Source organism: Choloepus didactylus, chromosome 19 (assembly GCF_015220235.1).
Source record: "Choloepus didactylus isolate mChoDid1 chromosome 19, mChoDid1.pri, whole genome shotgun sequence".
NCBI classification, from domain to species: Eukaryota; Metazoa; Chordata; class Mammalia; order Pilosa; family Megalonychidae; genus Choloepus; species Choloepus didactylus.
The window spans coordinates 31,942,284-31,964,887 of NC_051325.1; the positions used below are offsets into that span (position 1 = coordinate 31,942,284).

The 22,604-nt window shown below is 55.5% G+C and overlaps 1 protein-coding gene across 5 annotated transcripts; it reads left to right on the forward strand.

Annotated features, from left to right (window-relative positions):
- Positions 1-21,584, forward strand: SLC4A11 (solute carrier family 4 member 11). 5 transcript variants are annotated; one of them, XM_037812155.1, is made up of 23 exons: positions 1-148; positions 1,149-1,366; positions 5,625-5,811; positions 6,476-6,570; positions 9,637-9,684; positions 12,379-12,531; positions 12,645-12,694; positions 12,898-13,129; positions 13,222-13,303; positions 13,566-13,689; positions 17,726-17,947; positions 18,030-18,114; positions 18,230-18,355; positions 18,433-18,546; positions 18,636-18,768; positions 18,990-19,063; positions 19,456-19,708; positions 19,782-19,888; positions 19,971-20,139; positions 20,233-20,406; positions 20,487-20,682; positions 20,776-20,945; positions 21,147-21,584. In XM_037812155.1, the coding sequence occupies exons 3-23, from the start codon at positions 5,744-5,746 to the stop codon at positions 21,208-21,210; spliced, it is 2,739 nt and encodes a 912-aa protein (XP_037668083.1). In that variant the 5' UTR covers positions 1-148; positions 1,149-1,366; positions 5,625-5,743; the 3' UTR covers positions 21,211-21,584. The 5 variants fall into 5 exon arrangements, with proteins under 5 accessions (XP_037668083.1, XP_037668084.1, XP_037668086.1 ...); XM_037812156.1 differs by lacking the exons at positions 1-148; positions 1,149-1,366 and having other exon boundaries at positions 5,470-5,811; XM_037812158.1 differs by lacking the exons at positions 1-148; positions 1,149-1,366; positions 5,625-5,811; positions 6,476-6,570 and adding an exon at positions 7,622-7,793.
- The last annotated feature ends 1,020 nt before the right edge of the window (positions 21,585-22,604 follow it).

Consider the following 22,604-nt stretch of genomic DNA (forward strand, 5'->3'; position numbering starts at 1 on the left):
CCCTGGGGACCTTTCCCGAGGCCTCCCCTGGAGCCCATCTTTGCCAGGGCTGCTGTGGGAGGAATCCCTGAGGCTCACACTCTCTTCTCCCGGCCCCAGAGCGGCCTGCGGATTGTGAAACTCATATGAAGAAACTGTGGGCTTCGAGGTGAGCATTCTCGGGGAGTCCGGAGCCCCAGAGGAAAGCCCTGCCCCCTGCCCCGCCGCCATGGATCCCGGTGAGAAGCTGGCATCACCCTCATTTTTGACGGTGGTGCAGGGCCCCGCACTGCGGCCATGCTGCAGTAGGAGCCTTTGCTTTACAAGTTTATTGGCTTGCGGAGCTCGTTGGCTACTCAGTCCCACTTTACAGATGGGGAAAACTTGGGCGAGGAATGCTCAAGTAACTGGCCCAGGTGGCCACTGCCCATGCCCTGCCCTCCCTGTTTGGAACCCGAGATAACCAGAGATCCGGCCTTGGAACCACAAGTTCTAAGGGAGAGGTTTGCCCAAGCTCTCAGAGCTCCAGAGGGACGAATACAAATGCACCAGCTTTTCCCGGAGCAGGCTCGGATTTCACTCTCCTGGCAGTTCCGGGCAGGCCCCGGGGGGGCTTGGACGCGCTTCCTGCCGTGGGCGCAGGCCTCATGGAAGGCCATGCCCAGGGCCAGGCTCGCGCCGCCTCCACCTGTGGCCGAGGCCCCCTTTCTGTTGCACTCGAGGGGCACCATTCGCTGGGCCCACGCTGGGAGGAGGGTCCACTGCCACCTGGGGAAAGGGCTGATTCGGGACAGCATGCTAGGGGCCTGATGGAATTGACAGGAGGAGGTTTAGGGAGCAGCAGTATCATCCAACTCGCAGCCCCTTTCCCCAGCTGCCTGCAGGTTTGAAGCTTGGTAGGGCTGGTGTGCTTGCACTTCCCCCAAACCTCCAGGGACTGGACATTACTCCCAAAGAATTATCCAAGAGGTTAAGTGGGGAGGTAGGGTAGGTGTGGTTCTGGATGAACTTTGTGGAGCCTCATGGCAGAGCTGCCAGCCCCAGGATCAGGGGAGCCTGGTGGCAAGTGTGATTTAGTGCAGAGGGTCTCGGGGAGCTGCTGGCAATCCCAGGGCTCTCTGAGGAAATTGGAGAAATGCTGATGTGTTCATTTCCATCATACAATCTAGGGAATGCCTAGGAAACATGACCACACGCCTCCCTTCCAGCCCGTGACTAAAAAGGACCAGCTTGGTTCCTCTAAGTGTGAAGTCCAGAGTGCGATCAGCTTCCAGGTGGGCTGGACCCAGGTGCACACAGTCCTCAGGGCTCTCTCCATCCTTGGTGGCCTGACTCTCCCCTGGCAGTGAACTTCCTCTAGGCCAGCAGCGGCCCCAGCGCCCCAGAGGTAAGACCCAGCCTCCCTCTCCAGAGGTATCACATTCCCATCCCTGAAACGAGGGTCGGGTAAAATGAAGTGTTCCTTTTGGCCTGACCAAGGCTCACTGTGCACTCCGTGGGTCATCATCTCCCCAAGGCCTATTTGGGGGCTGCATCCTCCAAAGAAGGGCCAGCTCTTCTGGAGCAGCCCTGCACATCCCCTGCAAGCTGGTTCAGAGCTCTTCCATCAAAATCAGGTACCTATTAGATTTTAAAATTTTGCTTTCTGCTAGACTTCCAGTATGAGTGATAGCAAAGCCTTCTGTAGTGGTGGTGGTGGTTTTTAACCAAGGAAAGAAAAAATTTTTATTGAAAATACTCTATCCAGTAAGATGATTTTTCCCTCTGCAGACTGAGAAAAGGTCACAATTATTTGGTTTTATGGTGCCTCAGTCCAACCCAGGAACACCCATGTTCCACAGGACCCTGTTTGAAAACCATTTAAAAAAAAAAAAAAAAAAAAGATCATGCTAGACTGTAACATGGGAGGGATGAGGCTGCCAGCTGGGGAAGGAGAGGGTGCTCCAGCATCTGTATCAGTGAAGATGAGAAGATGACCTATTAGAGAGTGATTCTGAAGGAACAATTAAGATATAATGACAAATTAGAAAGGAACTAATAGGATGGCCTTCAGATAGAAGTGGAAAAAGCCAATGTGGAAAAAAAAATGCTTGGAAACAATTCCAATGTTTTTTTCATTTCATTATCCAAAAATTTGAAGAAAAATAAGTGTTTATCCACAAATTATCCTATTTTTTCCCAGGCCTGTGCATGGCTAAATTGACCACCTGAAGTAATTTGGCAAAGAAAAACCACATCAGAGTCAATAAATCTTTATGTCAAACTAATAAGTGACTATAAATCTGTAAATACGGTAATGGTAACCAAATAAAGTGTGAATATATTTCCATTTTATCCTGCAATTACTACGGCTTTTTCCATGTCAATGAAGAAGTTAAAACTTTTTTTTCTTCCTGTGGTTTCAATTTTTTACGATACTTTACATCTCTACTCTGAAATTTCATGCCTGGATGAATGTACAAACAACAAAATAGGGGCAACAGGAAGGGGAAAGATGGTTTGATAAGGAGGATTATTTCAGTTTGAGAACAAATCTTAATGGAATTTTCTAGTTAAAAAACTCCATTTCCATTTCCTTGCTTTATAGATAGAAGTGACAGGAACCAAAGAGGCTGGAGGTGTTGCCCGAGGGAGTTGCCCTGGGCTGTCTCACGACTCTGCCTACCACGTGCATCCAGCTTGGGAGCTGGGTTCACAGGAAGGGTGCTCTGGAGCAGGGCCTTGGGTAGTGTCTGCTCAGGATGGTGGGCTTAAGGCCCCTTGGCAGGACCTTGGAGAGTCCCTTGACACAGGGGACCAGTGAAAATGAGAGCCATGGGTGGGGAGAACGTGAGGGACACAGAACGGATGAGGAGAGCAAGGATGGTCAGGAGAGTGACAGAACACCTGAAGACTAGCCCTTAGATCACCCACCGGCTGGAAGGCCCCAGGTGGCAGGTGATAAAGTTCCAATGGAGTCGGGCCTAGGGGGCAATAAAGGTGAGGACGTTTGGGGCCAGTCCTGCAGCATTTGTCCCAAGACCTTCTGTGTCATCATCCTCTGGAGAGCTTGGTGGCAATGTAGATCCCTGGCCCCCTATAGGATCTACTCAGTGAGAATCCCTGGGCCCAGACCTGGGATCTGCATTTCAGCAAGCTCTTGGGGATTTCTAACATGATGCACATCTGTCTTAAAGGGCCTGTTACAGGAAGCTGTGGGCATAACCACGCATAGCATTAGGTGGTGGGCCTGCATCTCCTGGGCTGCTGGAGTGGAGTGGCTGAAAGTGAGTCAGGTTGTATCTGTCCACCAGGGTTTTCTAGTTGAGAAGCTGGTAGAAGCTGGAAGCAGGGCTGGGGCACTAGAACCCAGGTGGGAGGGCAGAGGGGCCTGACATGAGGGCAGCAAGGCAGCCCCAGAAACTTCCTGCCCAACAGTCTGCTGGCCAGATGGAATCAGTGAGCCAAAAGCCGTTAGACCACTGCATAGTGCTGGATTCCCACTAGGAGTATGGAGGCAGGTGGGGGCAGAAGGATATCACACAGAGGGGATCAGGTCGCTGTTGTCCCTCCACAGGGTAGGGAATCCTTACCTTCCTGGCTGCCCTTATAGGAAACTGGATCTTTGTCTCAGGAGTAGATGGCAACTGGCAGAGGGCTTACTGCTGTGTTGGTTGGGTACCAAAGGATAATCCTCCTACCCACTTATGGAGCCTGCAGATGCTCTCCATGAAAGAGGGGATGCCAGTGGAAGCCATTTCTTTCCCCCAGCCCCGTCCAGTATCATCAGTATGCCCACCCTCATAAAAGACTCCCAAGGACCTAAAGCAAAAAGCTGGAGGGGAAAGGTATTCATGATAGAAGACAGGAGAGTGACACAGCCGCTGGGGTCCACTTAGACCACCAGGGAGTATCAGGGATGTTCAGGGACAGCTGAGCCCAGCTGCAGGCCTGGTCCAGAGCTGGGCATGGGGCTCCTACAGATAAGTAACCATAACAGATGACAAGTCCTTGCTTACACAGAGACAGCCGTGGGAAAAGCAAGGGGGCTGTGAGGGGCTAGGAAAGTGTTCAGGGCTGCCTGCCCTGGGCAATGGGAGCTCCAAAAGGCTTGTAAAGCACGAGTGACTTGAGGGGAGGCTGCTGTCTGCAAGATGTGGGAAACATGCAAAGGTCCAAGGATGGGACAGGCCAGAGGTAGAGATAAAAGGACTTGGTGACATTTGAGGAGTATGGGGTAAGAGGAAGGAGGCAGAGGGAAATAGTGTCTGGCTAGCGTACCCATTAGGCCCAGCTGGAAAAACTGAGCAGAGTGAAGGAGGATGGAGGACAAAGGAGTTTGTGTGGAGGGCTTCATTAATGAAATGTGAGAACTTTACCCAGAGACATCCTAACATGTAGCCAACACTTTGCAGGTTTATTAAGCACCTACTACACTAGATGGGCTCTGGTGAAGGGCAAACACATAGTCCAGCCAAGGAGATGGGACCCAGGCAGTAAGTAAGCAAATGAAGCAGACCATGCTACAGAGTTCAGGGCCATGAGGGAAAGGAGCAAGGTCCGTGACGGAAGGAAAGCAGCAACCTACTCAGATGTTATGATCAGGGAAGGCATCTCGGAGAAGGTGAGCTGAGACATGGAGAATGAACTGAGCCACGGTAAGAGGTGGGGGACAAGCCTTCCAGGCACACAGACTATCAAGGCCTGGAAGCAAATGGGGGCTTGTTGCATGGGAGGACAGCTGGTAGCCACCATGGTAGGTGGAGCAGCGTGGAGGCTAAGGAGGTATAAGCTGAGCCGGGAGAACAGGCGGAGCCCAGGTTGCACAGGGCCCCTTCCCCACCATCCCACCCACTCCCCAGACCGCAGCTGGACGCTTGGAATTTTTTCCTTAGTGCCATGGGATGCCTTTGGAGGTGAATGGATTATGGGAGGAAGATGGGCAAGTCAGAAGGCTGGCTAATGGAGCAGCTGGGATGGGCGGAGGTGCAAGACCTAGGCAGATTCGAGCTGTATTTTGAAGGGAAACCCAACAAAACTTGAAGGGTCAGATGTGGAAGGTAAGGACCAGCAAGGAGTCAGGGCAACTCCCAGGCCTCGGGCAACTCCCAGGCCTCGAGCAACTCCCAGGCCTCGAGCAACTCTGTGGATTATTGGCCATGAAGGTGAAGGGGTGAGGAGGCTGTGGCATGTTGAAGTCAGGAGCTCAGTGCCTGGAGATAAATTTGACAGTCCACTGTGGGTGACAGAGAGCCAGGGATCCAGGGGAAAAGCCCCTGGGCAGATCAACGTTTAGAGCTGGGCAGAGAGGTAGACAGGCAGAAGAGAAGGGCACATCACAAGAAAAAGGAGGGGTTAATGGTGCTGTTTGCTGCTGAGACAGGGGTGGGGTGGGGTGGGGGGACTAGAAAGATGAGGCAGGGTGACCGTGACATGAGCAGTTGCAGTGCTGTGGTGGGGATAGAGGGCAGGCATGAGCAGGTGGAAGGGAAACAGGGAGAGGGGTGTGGAAACAGAAGAGTACACAGAACTCTGGAGAAACTAGCTTAAAATGTACTAAGGTATTGGGTGCTACCTACAGGGGAAGTAAGTTTGAGGGAGGTTTTGTTGGTTGTTTTCATGAGATACTATGGTCTTACTTCTACCCCAAATTCTAAAATCCACAGGCAAGATAAGTGGCCTAAGAGCAAAACTCAGTTGAAACTGCTTTGGAAACCCCTTAAATGCCCCATGGAACCCAGTGCTCATGGTTTGGTGTCTACCGCCCTGAGAAGTCTGATCCCTGATGGGGGGAATGACAGAGAACATGTCCGCTGCACCTGGATCCCCGGGAAAGGAGCAAGAGGGGCACAGGTAGGGGCCTTAGGTGCCTGTGTGTGCCCCCAGCCTCTGATCTACACAGGGCTGGTAGTGGGTGGGAAGGCTAAAGGCAAGTGAACCTCCCACTGGTCAGAGTCTAGAGACAGCAGGGGCGTTTGGGGCTCAGGGGCTCTCTCCAGGGGAACTGCAGGGGCAGAAATCGGGAAGGGCACAGCGTCAGTTCCCCTGAGAGACAGTCAGATAGAAAGGTACAGAAGAGGGTACACAGGTGACTACGGGGAGGCATTGGTTATATGCTCGGGTTTCCTTGGAGTTAAGTGGTGAGGTCCTCAGATGAGGGAGGACAAGGGGGTGGCTGTGGTAAGGGAAATGGGAGGGGCTGCCCCTCCAATCCAGGGTGGCTTCCTGGAAGAGGTGGGCTGGAAGGGCCAGGTCTGTGGGAGGTGCTGGTGACAGACAGAGAGGCAACTGTAGAACCCAAAGCATTCCCTGATGGGAGACTTGGAGCCAAACGGGTACTGTGCCTCCCAATCCAGCTTTGCTCCCTGGGCAAGGGCAGCCTGTCTTTTCCTCAGTTCCCTCTCACCCCTTTCTCTGTGACTTGGAGGGTCTGACCCCTGGGGTTGGAGATCCTGGGAGGCTTCCAAGGACGGGTTGGAGGGGTTGCCCAGGATGAACCTGATGTCACTCCTCCCAGGGGCTGCACACCTCGGTGGAACAAACATGAAGCTAGGAAGAAGCAAGAGGCAGCTGGACGCCAGTCAACTGAGCCCGCTTGGCACCTGACGTCGAGTAGGTATTTCCGGCAGTGCCTTCTGGAGTCGTTGGTAAGGGGGATGCTCAGGGTAGTCTTCGACCCCTCAGGCCATCCATCCACCACGAGTAGCAGCCCACAGTCTCCATTCTATGGTGTGCTCTTGCTGGGAGGGAAAACCAGGTCGGCCTCGCCCACGGGTCGCGTGCCTGGGGCTCTCCCCCTGGGTGAGAAACCCTTGGGGCTGCAGGCAGCCACTAGGCAGAGGTGGGCTCGCCTGCTGCCTGCCCCGCCCGCCCGGCTCCACGCCTGGGGACCAGAGGCCGAGGACTCTGGGGTAATCACTGCTAGTCCAGGGCCCGGGAGACAGGACGGCGGGGCCACCTTGAGAAACACACACACACACACACACACACACACACACACACACACACACAGCGCGTCCCCAGCCCGGGAGACAGGACGGCGGGGCCACCTCGAGACACACACACACACACACACACACACACACACACACACACACACACACACACACACACACAGCGCGTCCCCAGCCCGGGAGACAGGACGGCGGGGCCACCTTGAGAAGCACACACACACACACACACAGCGCGTCCCCAGCCCGGGAGACAGGACGGCGGGGCCACCTTGAGAAACACACACACACACACACACACATACACACACACACACACACACACACACAGCGCGTCCCCAGCCCGGGAGACAGGACGGCGGGGCCACCTTGAGAAGCAGCAGCGAGCCATGGCCTTGACCAAAGGGAAGGCCAAGGGCGCAACGAGGCCAGGAAAGAGGCCACGAGGCGCGCGGCGAGCAAACCCGACGCCGCCGAGCGGAGAGGAAGGCTGGCTCAGCGGGACAGGGTGTAGCCCAGGAAACGCGCGCTGGCCCGTCTAGTTAGTCCGGGGACGCTTCCTGGAGGAGGAGTAGGAGGGTTAGCCGGGATGAATGGTGGGGGCGGGGCAGCCGGCGGGCGTGGCCATGCGGAGGTCCCGGGAGTGGGGGGGCTGGTGCGGGTGGCGGCGGTCTGCATAAAGCGGACGCTGGGGAGCTCTCCCGGGGCCATTGCAGTCGCACAGCTTGGTAGGACCCAGACCCCACTGAGCCTCTTCTCCCGGCCAGTCCTGTCCCGCCCCTAACCCACCGACGTCTTGGCGGGAGCGCGCGTGCCGGACGGAGCCTGGTCTACGCGGTCTGGCGAAGTTGCGGATGGATCTCTCCCTGGTTGACCCAAGCGCGGGTGAGGGTGCGGGACGCGCAGACGGGACCCCGCCCTCGGCGGCACTGCCTCGCAAGCCGAGGCCCGGCGTCTGGGCGGCATTAGGACCCAGGCGCGGCGCGGGGGTGTGTCGCCGGCTCCCGTCGCTGGCCCGCTGGAGACGCCAAGTTTGGGGTTGCGAGGCGTCGGAGCGCGGGGTGCGGAGCCCGGACGTGCGCGCGTGTGTGCAGCCGTGCTGCTGCCAATCGCCGGAATCATGGCCATGGCCACCAGAGGCGTGTTCCATCTCCAGCCATGCGGTGGGTGCGGGAGACCGCGGGCGAGACAGGGCACCCCGGGAAGGCCGCCCGGGTCCCCGCGGCAAAGCCGTGTTAGGCGGGGACGCGGAGCCGTCGAGGGCGCGGGAGAGAACGCGAATGCCGCCTGCCCGCGCGGGCTCGGGGCACCGTGGGCGAGAGGGCGGTGGGAGCTTCTCGGCGTTGAGGGTACGTGTGTGAGTCCGGCCGCTAGGGAGCCGGGAGCCCCAGGTGGGTACACGGGTGTTGTGGGGGAGGCCCAGGGCCGGCTTCGTGAGCCCTACGCGCTTAATTTGATACTCTGTTATTGCCGTCTGAAATTCTTCGTTTTTGAGCATATTATGTAGCCGATGAAAGGATGAGGGGCTCGGTGGTGGGTGGGCCGCAGTTTTGGGGTCCTCAGCACCCTTAGACACAGTGATCTTTAGAGCCGGCCACACAGCTGCCTGGAAAGCCTCATTTTACATTCTGCCCGGGCACTTTTCCGCGCCCAATTTGAGGGCTCTCCAGGGTCTCTGCTGGTCTCTTGCGAGGCAGCAGCAGTCTCTGCCCCGCAGCTCTGACATCTGAGGGCCAGCCCGGAGGAGTCCCGGCCGGGAACCGGGGTTTGTACGAGCATTTACTCTCACGTGGGGCGCCCGGGATGGAGGTAGGGTGTACACCGTCCCCACCCTTCCGGACCCTCGCCACCCGCGTCCGCTGTCCATCCCTGATGCTTTACTGCGCCCGCCCATCCCTTCTGGATGCTGCCTGGGCTCCGACCCCGCGCGTCCGCCCGCATCCTGCCCCCACTACCTACCCCCCCCGCCCCCGACCCCAGGGTCTCGGAGTCTGGAGGCGCTTTCCTCTCGTAGACGCGGCCCCTCCTGTCGCTTCCTTCCGCGCACAGCTCGGCACAAACAGCCCAGGCTATCCGGGGCCCGACGGGGAGCGCGCACAATACCCCGCCCCTTTGTGCTTCTCCCCGGACCCCCCCCTTCCCATCTGGGCCAACGGCTCCGCCTCCCGGGCGGCCCACGGCGTGGGTGGCGCCGAGGGGAGGAGGCAGTTGCCGGGCGGGCCCCCGTGGAAACCCGGGCGCGTGGGGGCGCGAGGGGCTGCGCGTGTGATGGGCGTTTATGGCCCCGGGGCCGGGCGTCAGAGTGAGACGAGCAATGTGCCGAGAGAAGGGCCCCGGCCCCGGTGCTGGGCTTGGCAGCGGAGAGGCCAGGGAGAGAGGCCGCCTAGAGGATGGGAGGAGGGCTCCCTCATGGCCCTCTCCCCTGAGTCCCCGCTGGGTCAGGATTCCTCCCCCGGATCGCCCTGCATTACTGCCCCAGGTGCTGTTAGTAACCTGGGGAAGAAACAGCCTGAGAGCCTCCCTCTCCCAGCCCGTCCCTCACCTGGGCAGCCCCCTAGCTGAGGGGCTGAGGATTCAACAGAATGGCTCCCCTCAGCTCCTGGAGGGGGCCCCCTACTTGGTATCACTCCTCTTCAGCAGAGTGGGAGTGGGTGGAGAGCAGGTGGGCACAGGAGACTGCCCAGGGCTGGTCCATGGGGCTGGTGACATTCTTTGACTTTCCTTGCAGAAGTCTCCTCTTCCAACATGTCGCAGAACGGATACTTAGAGGATGCAGGTGAGTACCTCTTGGGCATGCATGTATACGTGTGTGTGCGCATGCGTGTGCGCGTGCGTGTGTGTGTGTGTGTGTGTGTGTGTGTGTGTGTGTGTGTGTGTAGAGCTCTTGGTCAAAAGTCTCTTGGGGACTGAGCCCACCCATCTGCGTATGCATGGCATTAGCCACCCATCTGGGGCCCTCTGCTGGAGCGGGGATGCCTTTGAATCCCTCCCTCCAAGAGGGATGACAGAGCAGGCTGCCAACTGTTGGTCCTGTGCTCCTGGGAGGGCAGCTGCTGGCTCTGCTGGGTACGAGGGCTGTGTGCTGGTCTCTCCTGGGGTTCACCTTGATGATCTGCCCAGCTGTGGGCCTTGTGTTAAATGTCCCTGTCTCCCTCCATCCCCACCCAGCCCTGCCAGGGAGTGGCTGCCCTTGTCGCCTTAAAGAGACATAACCTCTTGTGTTTTGTTTTTTGTTTTGTTTTGTTTTGTTTTTTAGAGCAGCTGAAAGTTTACTGGAAAGTACAGAGTTCCCATATAACCCTCCCAAATACAGCTTTCCCTATCATTAACATTTTGCATTAGCGTGGTACCTGTGTTACAGTTGATAAAGCGTTACTATTATATTAACGTAGTCCCTTGTTTACATTAGGGTTCGCTCTTTGTGTCACACAGTTCTATTCTGATAGCATATATAGAACCTAAACTAATCATTTTAGCTACTTTCATGTATACAGTTCAGTGGTGATAAATATATTCAGTGCCTCAGTTTCCCCTGCTTGCACCAGTCTAGCTCTCCTCCTCCCCAGGTCTCGGGGTTGGCTCTGTGCTGCTTGCCATGTGCCGTGCCCCATGAGCTGGCTTGACCACCAGAGCGGGGTTTGACAGTGCTCAGACATAGGGATGATGTGCTCTCACCCAGGGTTCCCAGGGTATGGGGGCTCCATGTGCCAGGACACTGGCAGAGAGGATAAGGATGTGGCTGGGCCATAGGATGAGGGTGGGGACAGCATCACAGGAGCCCTGCAGGGACCTAGTGACTAGCAGACCTAAGAACTAAGGCTAAGAAAAAGTAGAGGCTGGGGTAGAGGGTGAGGAAAGGGGGTCAGTGTGAGGGGCAGTGCAGGGTACTCATGGGTGCTGTTGGGGGTGGCAGAGGGGAGGCTGGGGCAGTGGGGAACCAGGTCGTTGAAGCAAGGCAAGCCTGGAGTGGGGAGGAAGGAGTTTGTTATGGACAGGAGCTCCATGACAGAAGCAAGGAAGGCCACTTTTGACCTAATAGTTGCTCTCTAGACTCTGGGTGCAGTACAGACCTGGGCTGGGGGCCACCAGTCCCCAGGGGCCTTGCTGTAGGAGGCCTGACCCTGCCTGCCCAGCAAGGGCCCAGGCCAAGCACAGGACATTGGGGGAACAGGGTCTGGGATGTGCAGAGGAAACTGGCAGGCAGGATTGGAAGTGAGTCAGGGTGAGTCAGTGCCTGGCAGGTGGAGACAAGCTGTGGCCTCTTCCCTGTCCCTGCACAGGTGTTTGTCAGGCATCGGTGGGGCCTGAGCAGCAAGGGGCCCTATCCTGGGTATACCCCCAAGTGGTGTACTATAGGGACCCCACAGGACAGTCAAGAAGAGGTGCTGGCAGGGCCAGGAGTGAGGCAGGGCCATAAGAGGACTTCCAGGGAGAGGGGGTACCCAAGCCTTGGAGAAGGCCCTCCAAGGAGGGAAGTTCTCAGCTTGGGGGACAGAGGAGCTTGGGGGGTAGCCTGCGCTGAGAGAGATGGAGATGGAATATGGGACTGTACCCACGGGGCTGGGGTCAGGGCAGAGGAAGCAGGGAGCTCAGACTGTGATCACAGGGGCTGCAGAGAGCCACAGGAGGGCTGAAGCATTTGCCTGTTACCAAGAAGCCTTCCTGTCTGAGGGGGCCTGTGCTTTGGGGCAGTTGCAGGAGTTGAGTGGCAGCAGCGCCCTGCCTGGGGGACCCCACATCCCAAGGGCGCCATGACACGCCTCTTGCCCTCCAGGAGGGGCGTGATGGGGGCAGGCCGAGGTGAGGCTTCTGCAGGGGCCCCTATCAGAGTCTCACTCTGCCTCTCTGGCCATCCTGACCCCTGGGCCGTGTCTGATGTCTGGTCTTTATTAGACCAATGTCTAAATGTGTCACCTCACTTGCCCTCACCAGAGGGAGGAGCTCTAAGACCTTGTGCCACCAGGGATGTGGAGGAGGGTCCGGATACTGCAGGGGCTCTGCCTTCCCTTGGGCCCCATCTGAGGAACCGGGCAGACCTATGTCCCCTAAGCTGGGGCTTCTGGGAGGGTAGGGGTCAATCTTCTCTACATCATGCCCCCAGTGCCTATACACAGCAAGTGCCCCAACATTTGTGGAATAAATGTAGGTATCTTGAGCTGAAGGATGGTCGTGGGTTGGAACAGTGCAGGGTCTGGTCCCCATGGTGGAAGAATGTTGGAGAAGGTCATTGGTCAGGGGACTGTCACACTCCTGAGGGGGCTGGGCCATGACCAGAAAGTCTGCCCACCCAGGCCTGAGACCTGCCCGGGCTGCTTCCTGGCCGATGGGAGGCCCTCACTAGTCACTGAGCCTGGGCCCAGGGTGGGAGCCCAGGGGCCCCTGCTCTTTGGGTTTGGGGCTCCTTCCTTTGGTGTGCACCATTGACAGCTGGGCCTCTTGGGGGTCTCTCCCGGTGGCACTGGGCCTCTAGGCTACCTCAAGTGTGACACTGAAGACATCCCCGAAGCCCGTGAGCAGAGCCTGCAGGATGAGGCTTTAGACACCATCACCTCCTCCATTGTGTCTGGCGAGAGCATCCGTTTTTTTGTCAACGTCAACCTTGAGATGCAGCCCTCCCAGAATGGTATGGGGACCACAGCGGGGGTGGGCAGGGGCCTGGTTGGGCAGGGGCTCCGCTCTACCCAGGGAGAGCCAAAGAGGTGGGCTGGCACCCTGAGCCCTCTGCCTTTTCTCCAGTCGAGAATGAGGTGTCGAACGGCCATGTACTCCTCCATACCTCCCGCAAGGTGAGTGGCCCATCCACAGGGGCTGCAGGCGGCTGATCCTGGGGCCTCTGAGTAGGGGTGGAGGCAGTGGCTTCCCTGGGATTCCTCAGGCTATGCCCCTCCTCCCAGGGCACTGGCAGGGGGTGCTGGTCCTGGTGGGCAGGGGCCCCGCCGTGGCAGCAGGTCTCCCTGATGTCCTGTGTGGTTCTGTGCCTGGGGTACAGTACATGAAGCTGAAAAACTTTGAGGAAGAGATCCGTGCACACCGCGACCTGGATGACTTCCTGGCCCGGGCTAGCATCATCCTGAACGAGACGGCCACCTCCCTGGATGACGTGCTGCGGGCCATGCTGCAGCGCTTCACCCTAGACCCCGACAACACTGAGCCTGGCTGCAGCTTGGACCTGCTCATGAGCCTGCTCTTTACTGATGCCGGGGCCCCCACGCAGAGTAAAGGTGAGGGCTGCTGGCTCCCCACCCCTGCCTGGGAGGAGACGGAGGGGGGACAGCTGGCTCAGCAGCCTTCCCCACCTCCACTCTGTCCTCAGTGCACCTGCTGTCAGATACCATCCAAGGAGTCACAGCCACGGTCACAGGTGTGCAGTACCAGCAGTCCTGGCTTTGCATCATGTGAGTTGCCACCTTGCCTCTCCACAGGTCACGCTGGGGCTGGATGCCCTGTATCCTTAAAGAGACCTGCCTGTCCATCAGTGACGGGGCCCTGGCACCCTACCTGGTTTTCAGGGGGAGGGTCTGAGCACTCCCATCACGTCTGATCTTTTTTTTCCCAACAAAGGTCACCAGGGGTCAAAGTCAGGGACTCTGGGTGGGGGGAGCCCCAGCTCCCAGGGATGGCAGCCATGTCTTGTGTGCCCTCCCCTGTCCCTGCCAGCTGTACCGTCAAGGACATGCAGAGGCGGCACGTGTGCATCAGCCGCCTGGTCCGGCCACAGAACTGGGGGGAGAGTTCCTGTGAGGTGCGGTTCGTCATCCTGGTGCTGGCACCACCCAAGATGGTGAGCGGGGCCGTGGGGTGGTTGTGTTCCTTGGGGAGGAGTCCTCTCTCCTTGGGGGCCTTTCTTCCATGTACTCCTGTAGTCTTGGCCTCTGGAGACCCCATTTTACCCTGTCCCCTTCGCCTCTGCCCTACTAGCTTCCTTTCCTTGCTGGGTCCTTGTCAAGTGGCCAGGGCGGCTGTGGTCTCTCCCCAGCCCAGATTTCCCAGGCGGTTGCCCAAAAGGTGTTTCCTTCTTGACTGAAAAGAAGTACTTTTTTTTTATAATCATATTTTTATTGTCGAATATAACATATATACATAGAAGTGATAACTTTCCAAGTGCAATTTAACAAGTAGAGACCAAATTTCAAAAAAATATTATAGGTTACAGTTCCACAGTTTCAGTTATTTCCTTGTTATGAAATATAACATACATACAAAAAGGTATAGCTTTCAAATTACAATTTAACAAGTAGCTACAGAACAAATTTCAAAGGATGCTATGAGTTACAGTTCCATTTCAGTTCTTTCCTTCTAGCTATTCTAATACTCTAGCAACTAAGAAAAAGAAAATTATATAGAGATTCAGCATTTATAATCCTTTGTTAAATTCCATCTTGTCTGTTGCTACCCCTTCCTCTAGTTTAATCATTTTCCCAGTCTTCAGGGATGTCTAGGCAGTGACCACCCTAACCTGTTCATGTTGAAAAGGAGTGTCAACCTTATGAGCAAAAGGGGACACATCTAGTTGTTGTTCTTGAGGAGGCTTTTGCCTCTGGGGGGAACTTAGCTGGCATAGCAGCACTCTAAAGGATTTAAGTCTCTGAAGAATAAACTTATTGAGTGAAACTTTTAGAGAGTCCTAGTTGGGGATCCAGGTATTCTCTGAAGAATAAATGTAATGAGTGAAACTTTCATAGAGTCTCAGATTTGGATCTGGGTATTCTTTAAGGTTTTTGAGACTACTGTTGACTTGGGCTTATCATACTGTGACCATTTGGGATATCCAGCTGAAGCTTACATACAAGTAACCTCCAGGACAGCCTCTTGACTATATTTGAACTCTCTTAGCCACTAAAATCTTATTTTGTTGCTTTTCTTTTCCCCTTTTTGGTAAAAAAGGTATTATCAATCCTTCAATGTCAGGGTCAGATTCATTCCCAGAATCCCTGTCCCACGTCGCCAGGAAGGCTCATTCATCTTGGGGGTCCTGTCCTTTGTCGAGGGGAGGGTGATGAATTTATTTGCAGAATAAGGCTTAGAGAAAGTCCACATTTGAGCAACAAAAGACGTTCTCTGGAGGTGATTCCTAGGCATAATTATAGGTGGGCTTAGCCTCCCTTTTACAACCATAAGTTTCACCTGAGCAAACCTCAAGACCATGGGCTTTATAAGCAGGGGGTCCCTAAGTTCACATAGCATATGTTCTGTCCACAATGATCCATCCATATCTCACATTATCATCAGTTAACTGTACAATTCTCATCACTCTCCATTTTAAATAATTCTCATGACCCAGAACATCTCATAACTCCTGTAAGCCCTCAATTATTTGTCCCTTGTATTTGTGTGGTACTAGTAAGATATTCCTATTAATTATAATTCCTAGTATGCAATAGGTAGATTTTTTCCATATACTCTTCTGTTGTCAACTCTGCGCTAGTGCATATCTTAGAAGTATATCATGCAAGCACCTATCCATATTTGTGGTGCTGAACTGTGGGAAACATGCCTTTAAACAACCCCTTTCATTCCTATTCTGCCTTCAATACAGCTCTGATACTTATAATCCCATTAACAAACAATCGTTACCCCTATCCATTGCCATACCTTTGAATTCACCATCGTTAACATATCTGAACATGTTAGATTATCATTAACCCTCACCAGCTACTGTCTATAACCAGGTCCCCAATATTCTACATTATAAGACACTGATTTTACATTTTTCAGATAGTTCATAGAAGTGGTAAAATACAATATCTCTCCTTTTGTGTCTGACTTATTTCACTCAAAATTATATCTTCAGGGTTGATCTGTGTTGCCATATGTTTCAAGACCTTGTTGCTTCTTACTGCCGCATAGTATTCCATCGTCTCTATATACCACATTTTGTTTATCCACTCATCTGTTGGAGGACACTTGGATTGTTTCCATGTCTTGGCAATTGTGAACAATGCCACTATGAACATCGGTGTGGAAATATGTGTTCGTGTCACTGCTTTCAAATGTTCTGGGTATATACCAAGAAGTGGAATTGCTGGATCATAGGTTAATGCGATATCTAGTTTTCTGAGAAACCGACAAACTGTCTTCCAAAGTTTGCTGTAACATTCATTGCACAGTCCCACCAGCAATGAATGAGTTCCAATTTCTCCCCATCCTTTCCAGCATTTGTAGTTTCCTGTTTGATGACAGCCATTCTTATTGGTGTGAGATGATATCTCATTGTGGTCTTGATTTGCATTTCCCTAATAGCTAGTGAAGATGAACATTTTTTCATGTATTTTTTAGCATTTGTATTTCCTCTTCAGAGAAATGTCTTTTCATATCTTTTGCCCATTTTATAATTGGGCTGTTTGTACTATTGTCATTGAGTTGTAGGATTTCTTTATATATGCAAGATGTCAGTCTCCTATCAGACACATGGTTTCCAAATATTTTTACCATTGCATTGGCTGCCTCACCTTTTTGACAAATTCCTTTGAGGTACAGAAATTTTTGATTCTGAGGAGTTCTCATTTATCTATTTTTTTCTTTCGTTGCTTGTGCTTTGGGTGTAAGGTCTAACAGAAGCAAATTCCTAATACTAGGTCTTAAAGATGTTTCCCTACATTTTCTTCTAGGAGTTTTTATGGTACTATCTCTTATATTGAGGTCTTTGATCCATGTTGTTAATTTTTGTATACAAGAAATACTTTTAAAAATTATTCAAACATAGTGGCCTCTCTTTGGCCTTCCCCCGGCCTAACTCGTCTTCTAGTTGGTTAACCTTAGGATTTGCTGGCCAAGGATCCCACTCCTTCCTGGGAGGGCATCTGGCTTTTGTGGGGGCTGAAGGTGACACTGATACCATTTGGGAAGTCTTTTAAGGAAAAGAATTTTAAAATCTAAAATAGAAAATTGCTACTAGTCCTCTCAACACCTTGGAAGAGCCTTAAAGTTTAAGATTCCTTTAGCTTCTGGTTGATTCTGCTCATGCCTCTGGTTCAGATTCGTAGCTTGATGTGACCCCCTCCTTGGACTTTCCTTAGGCAAAGGGGGTGCTAGGGAATCACTTCCAAAGGTTTTATAGACATGTCAAGGACCTCCCAGAATGAAACCCTTCTGGTGAGAGAGGAAGGCAATTTATGGCAGTGGAAAGGCAGCTTCTGGGTCAGAGGGAGTGACGTAGGACAGGTGGCAGAAGCAGTGTCCTGGGAGCTGCTACATGGGTGCTGTGGGACAGTCCCTCCAGCCCCTCACACCCAGCTCCTTCTCGGGGAAATGAACCTGTTCTAGAGATGACAGGAAAGCATTGTATAGGTTTGGGCAGCACAAAGGGGCTGACACTAAGGAATTCAGCTCCCAGGGGACTCAGGCTGGGGGAAGCCAGGTTGCCATGATGGAGGCTGGACCCCAAGTTCATGGACAGGGATGACTTTGGCCAGGCAGAAGGGAGAAACCCCAATGGCCTGGATCCCCCTGAAACTCAGACAGTCCAGCAGACTGCGCAGTCACCACTGATGAGACAGGAGGTGATTTAGTTGAGAACTTGTTCTCCATCATTGTGATTTTATCACCTGCCATTACATGGTTTTTGTTGCTTAGGAAAAGACTATTATCTGAATTTATATGAAGAAAAATATTTGATTGATGGTAGTTCTGGTGATCAATTTGCTGGGGTGGTGGAAGTCATGGTGGGCTACGCTAATGCCTGATCTTTGGGGGACAAAGCCTGCTGCCAGTTCCCGGGGCAAGCACTTGCCCGTGCTTGGGAGCATCTGCACAGCAAGGAAGGGCTCCCTCCACTCTTCAGGGGCTGTAGACGTGATTCCCCCATCCCCCACCCCCAGAAAAGCACCAAGACCGCGATGGAGGTGGGGCGCACGTTTGCCACCATGTTCTCGGACATCACCTTCCGCCAGAAGCTCCTGGAGACCCGCACGGAGGAAGAGTTCATGGAAGCCCTGGTGCATCAGAGGCATCGGCTCACCATGGTGAGCGAGTGTGGGCTGATGGTCAGCAGCGTGAAGGAGTTCACCCTGGGCTCAGTCACCAGAAGCCACCCCGTGCAGGTACAGGCAGAGGCGGGGCTGGGCGGGCCAGGGCTGCCGCGCCGGGGCTAACGGGCACACTGTCCTCCGCCTGCCCCCACAGCCCAAGGACTTTCTCCCCATGGGGAAGGGCATCCAGGATGACGTCGCACGCAGGTTCCCCATGTACCCACTCGACTTCACAGATGGTATGTGAGCCCGTGGCCCTGTGCCCGCCCTGAGCGCTGGCCTTTCAGGCCCCAGGACAACAGGTGTGCCTGTCCTGCATCCACGATAAGCCCCTGTCCCACCTCCCATTCCTAGGCATCATCGGGAAAAACAAGGCTGTGGGCAAATACATCACCACCACCATGTTCCTCTACTTCGCCTGCCTCCTGCCCACGATTGCCTTCGGCTCCCTCAACGATGAGAACACGCAGGGGGCCATTGGTGAGGGGCTGGAGGCTGCTGGGGGCCAGGGGACCGGGCCAGACCTGGGTGCCCGCCTGACCTCCCCACATCCACAGATGTGCAGAAGACCGTGGCCGGGCAGAGCATCGGGGGCCTCCTGTACGCGCTCTTCGCTGGGCAACCGCTGGTGGTGTTACTGACAACTGCACCCCTGGCCCTCTACATCCAGGGTGCGGTGGGTGTTTGGGGGGTGTCTGGGCTCCCAGCCCCCACAGCCCCCAGCCTGGCCCTGACTCCCAGCACCCCCCAATGCCTGCAGTGATCCAGAGCATCTGTGACGACTACCAGCTGGACTTCAGCGCCTTCTACGCATGGACGGGGCTGTGGAACTGCTTCTTTCTGGCACTTTATGCCCTCTTCAACCTCAGCCTGGCCATGAAGCTCTTCAAGAGGTGATGGGCCTTTCCCGAGTTGCTGGGGCCCTCAGGAGGAGGGAGAGTGAGGCTGGGATCATGGTCTGCCTCCTTGTCCACCGCTGGGGTACTGTATCCCTAGAATGGGTGGGGCGCCCCAACATGTCACTGCCCCAGGAGCCAGGATAGGCTCCTTGGGGAAGGAGTCCTCCCCGCCCCAACAACACACCCCATCATATGTGGCATGTGCCCCCTGGCAGGTCAACAGAGGAGATCATCGCCTTGTTTATTTCTATCACCTTTGTGCTGGATGCCGTCAAGGGCATGGTTAAAAGTGAGTGAAGAGCCAGTGGTCACAGGCAGCCCCACCCCTCCCCTACCTGCTGCATGGGGCTAAACTGAGATGGGGGTGCCAGGAAGGGCTCAGGCCAAGGTTGCTCCCAAGGTCAAGGGGACTCTGGGGAGCTGTGACCAGCAGAGTAGTGGCCCCATGTGCTGCCCTGGGCAGGATCACAGACGGGGCACTGGGCTAGGGGTGATGGGTTGGCAGAGATGGAAAAGGGGGACGTAGACAGGGGTCCTGGCTGACAGACAAGGCCAGAGATTTCCCCCACCTCTCCCCACTTCCCTCCAGGGCTCCCTACCACCACCACCACCTCCAGGGGGAAGTGGGGCCCTAGCCTCCCAGAGCCCAGATGACTGAGGCCTGCTGGCCTATACCCATAGTCTTTTCGAAATTCTACCATGGCTCCCACTCCGGGGACTCCACATTGGAGGCTCCATCCCGGGTTAGCCTGCTGGGCCTCAACACCAGCCTCCACGCCGCCCTCAACGCCAGCACCAGGGCCAGCCCGTCGGAGCCGACCTTGGCGGACAGCCATGGTGCCGTGCATACAGGCCGCGAGACCGCCCTGCTCAGCCTCCTTGTCATGCTGGGCACACTCTGGCTGGGCTACACCCTCTACCAGTTCAAGAAGAGGTGAGGGGCGCTGGGCTGGGGAAGGGGCGCAGAGCCCCCAGCCCCTGGCTGATACATGGGCCTGTGTCTTCAGCCCCTACCTGCACCCCTACATGCGGGAGATCCTGTCAGACTGCGCTTTGCCCATTGCAGTGCTCACCTTCTCCCTCATCAGCTCCTATGGCTTCCGGGAAATCGAGAGTGAGTTGGGGCCGGGCAGGGGGAGGGCTGGAGACTGCCCCTGAGGGCTGCAGGGCTGAGCAGGTGCGTGTGCCTGCCGTAGTGAGCAAGTTCCGCTACAACCCCAGCAAGAGCCTGTTTGAGATGGCCCCAATGCACCTGCTGTCCCCGGAGGCCATCGGTAGTGCCATGGGCCTTGGCTTCCTTCTCTCCATGCTCTTCTTCATCGAGCAGAACCTGGTGGCTTCCCTGGTGAATGCGCCTGAGAACAGGTACCAGGGCTGGGGGGAGGGGGGATGGGCGTGCCTCTCCCTGCACTGGGCTCATGGGCCTTGCCCGCCCGGGCCCCTCACTGTCCGCTGCAGGCTGGTGAAGGGCACTGCCTACCACTGGGACCTCCTGCTCATTGCCTTCATCAACACTGGGCTGTCTCTGTTCGGGCTGCCCTGGATCCATGCCGCCTACCCCCACTCCCCACTGCACGTGCGGGCCCTGGCTTTTGTGGAGGAGCGAGTGGAGAACGGGCACATCTATGACACGTGAGTGTGAGCCCTGGGGCAGGGGCCACAGGGGCCACACGGGCTGCGGGGAGGTGACGGGCGTGCTCTGGGCCCCGCAGGATCGTGAGCGTAAAGGAGACGCGGCTGACCTCACTGGGCGCCAGCATCCTGGTGGGCCTTTCACTGCTCCTGCTGCCCTTCCCGCTGCAGTGGATCTCCAAGCCAGTGCTCTACGGGCTCTTCCTCTACATCGCGCTCACCTCCATCGATGGCAGTCAGCTCTTTGAGCGTGTGGCCCTGCTGCTCAAGGAGCAGGTGCGCGCCTTTGGCCCTGGCAGCGAGGGGCATGGAGGTGGGGGGAAGGCACGGCTCCCACACTTTCCCTGGCCTTGTCCCTGTCACCCACAGACTGCATACCCGCCCACCCACTACCTCCGGAGGGTGCCCCAGAGGAAGATCCACTACTTCACCGGCCTTCAGGTCCTGCAGCTCCTGCTGCTCTGTGCCTTCGGCATGAGCTCCCTGCCCTACATGAAGATGATCTTTCCCCTCATCATGATCGCCATGATCCCCATCCGGTACGGGCAGATGTGTGGCGGGCAGGAGGGACTTGGCCTATGGGTGGGGAGAGTGGGTGTGCTGGGGAAGGGCGGGCAGTGGGCAGGAGAGGCCTGGCCTGACCTGTGGGTGGGCCGGGGTGGGTGCCCACTATCTTTTTCTCCCAGATCCAATGCTTACCCTCCTGTCTCTCTCCCTACCCCCCACTCTCTCCCCCCCAGCTATAACCTGCTGCCCCTAATCATTGAAGCCAAATACTTGGACGCCATGGATGCTGAGCACTGAGGCTGACTGGCAGGCCCTAGCCATGCCCTGGTCGCCTGCCCCTTCTCATCCTCCCAGGCTGGCTCTGTGGCTGTGGGGAGGTGTGGGTGTCGTTGAGGTGCTGCTTAGGGCTCTGCCCTCTCCAGCTGCCCCCACACTCCTGGGGCATATGGGCACTGTGGGCGCTCAGTGACGTGTGCCCACCCCTCTCTCCCTTAGCCTTTGGCTTTGGGTTGGGAACATTGCTCAGGGCAGCTTCTGCCCAGGATGGGACTAAGTAGGAAGGATTTTCTTTTGATAAAAGAGTTGAAGCCTGAAAGAGAAATCATTTCCTTGATTGTGTAAGGAACTCTGTATGCCCACTAGAGAATAAAGCTCCTGTTTCTATGCCTTTACATGCTGCCTCCATCCTTGCTGCCCCACCCCAGCCTCTAAAGGCTCCCTGAGCTGACGTGGAAGGAAAGGGGCCAACGTCTGTTGAGTGCCACCTGTGGGTGTTCCTCTCCAACCCCACCCAGGAGATGTTGCCCCAACAGTGAAATATGCAGCTTGGTGTGAAACGGCTTGGCCAAGGGGTAGTCATGGCTGGTGGTGTGTGGAGGGGAGGACAGGCGGCTGGGAACATGGTCAGGGCTGACAGTCAAGGGGTCTGTGCTCAGGTGACGCTGCTGAGGAGCCTGACAGGAGATGGGAAACAGGTGCAGGGGAGGGTCAGTGCGGCAGTGCTGAAGTATCCTGTCTTCTGGGCAGATCCTTTAGATGTGGCGGGTGGGGGAGTAGGGGAGTAAACCCTGGACCAGAGCAGTGACAGTGACAGTAGGGATGGAGAGAACTCTATTTGGCAGGATGTGGGGACTGACTTGGGAGAGGGTAGAATGTGCCATGTTTCTGGCTTGGGCATTTGGTGGTTGCAAGGGTCCATGTGATATCAGCAAGCAGCAGGGAATAGGGATCTGGGACACAGGGGAGTGCCCCCTGTGCACACCTGGCCGCAGCAGCAAAGGTGGACAGACACACCTGGCTCACATCACCTGAGAGGACCTTGGCTGGACGAACACACTACAGACCAAGGCAGCAGACTGAGAGAAGACATTTGTTACGTCTAAAACCAAAAACAGACTAGTACCTAAACAGGAAGTTTCTGCAGATCCACCAGACAACAACTAATAGAAAAGAGGCAAAGGCTGTGAACAGATAATTTACAGAAAAGGCTAACAGGAACGGCCAGAGTCCTCAAACTCATGCAGCCCCAGCAGTGCGATGTCCCCCTGCACCAGGTAGGCTGGCAAAGCCCAGAAGGCTGGATGGCGTTGGAGTGGGAGATGCAGGAACCCTTGTGCACTGACGGAGGGAGTAGAACCCAAGTGCAGTCGGGACACCTGCGCCTTCCAACCAAGCATTTCTGCTCCTGAGCA

What these genes read in the sequence shown, in the direction of transcription:
- SLC4A11 (XM_037812154.1), top strand. Translation starts at nt 8,712, where the DNA reads ATGGAGGTAGGGTGTACACCGTCCCCACCCTTCCGGACCCTCGCCACC. An exon ending in TCCTCCATACCTCCCGCAAG is followed by an intron (nt 12,695 to 12,897) that starts GTGAGTGGCCCA and finishes CCTGGGGTACAG; the next exon opens with TACATGAAGCTGAAAAACTT. An exon ending in CTCTACCAGTTCAAGAAGAG is followed by an intron (nt 19,709 to 19,781) that starts GTGAGGGGCGCT and finishes CTGTGTCTTCAG; the next exon opens with CCCCTACCTGCACCCCTACA.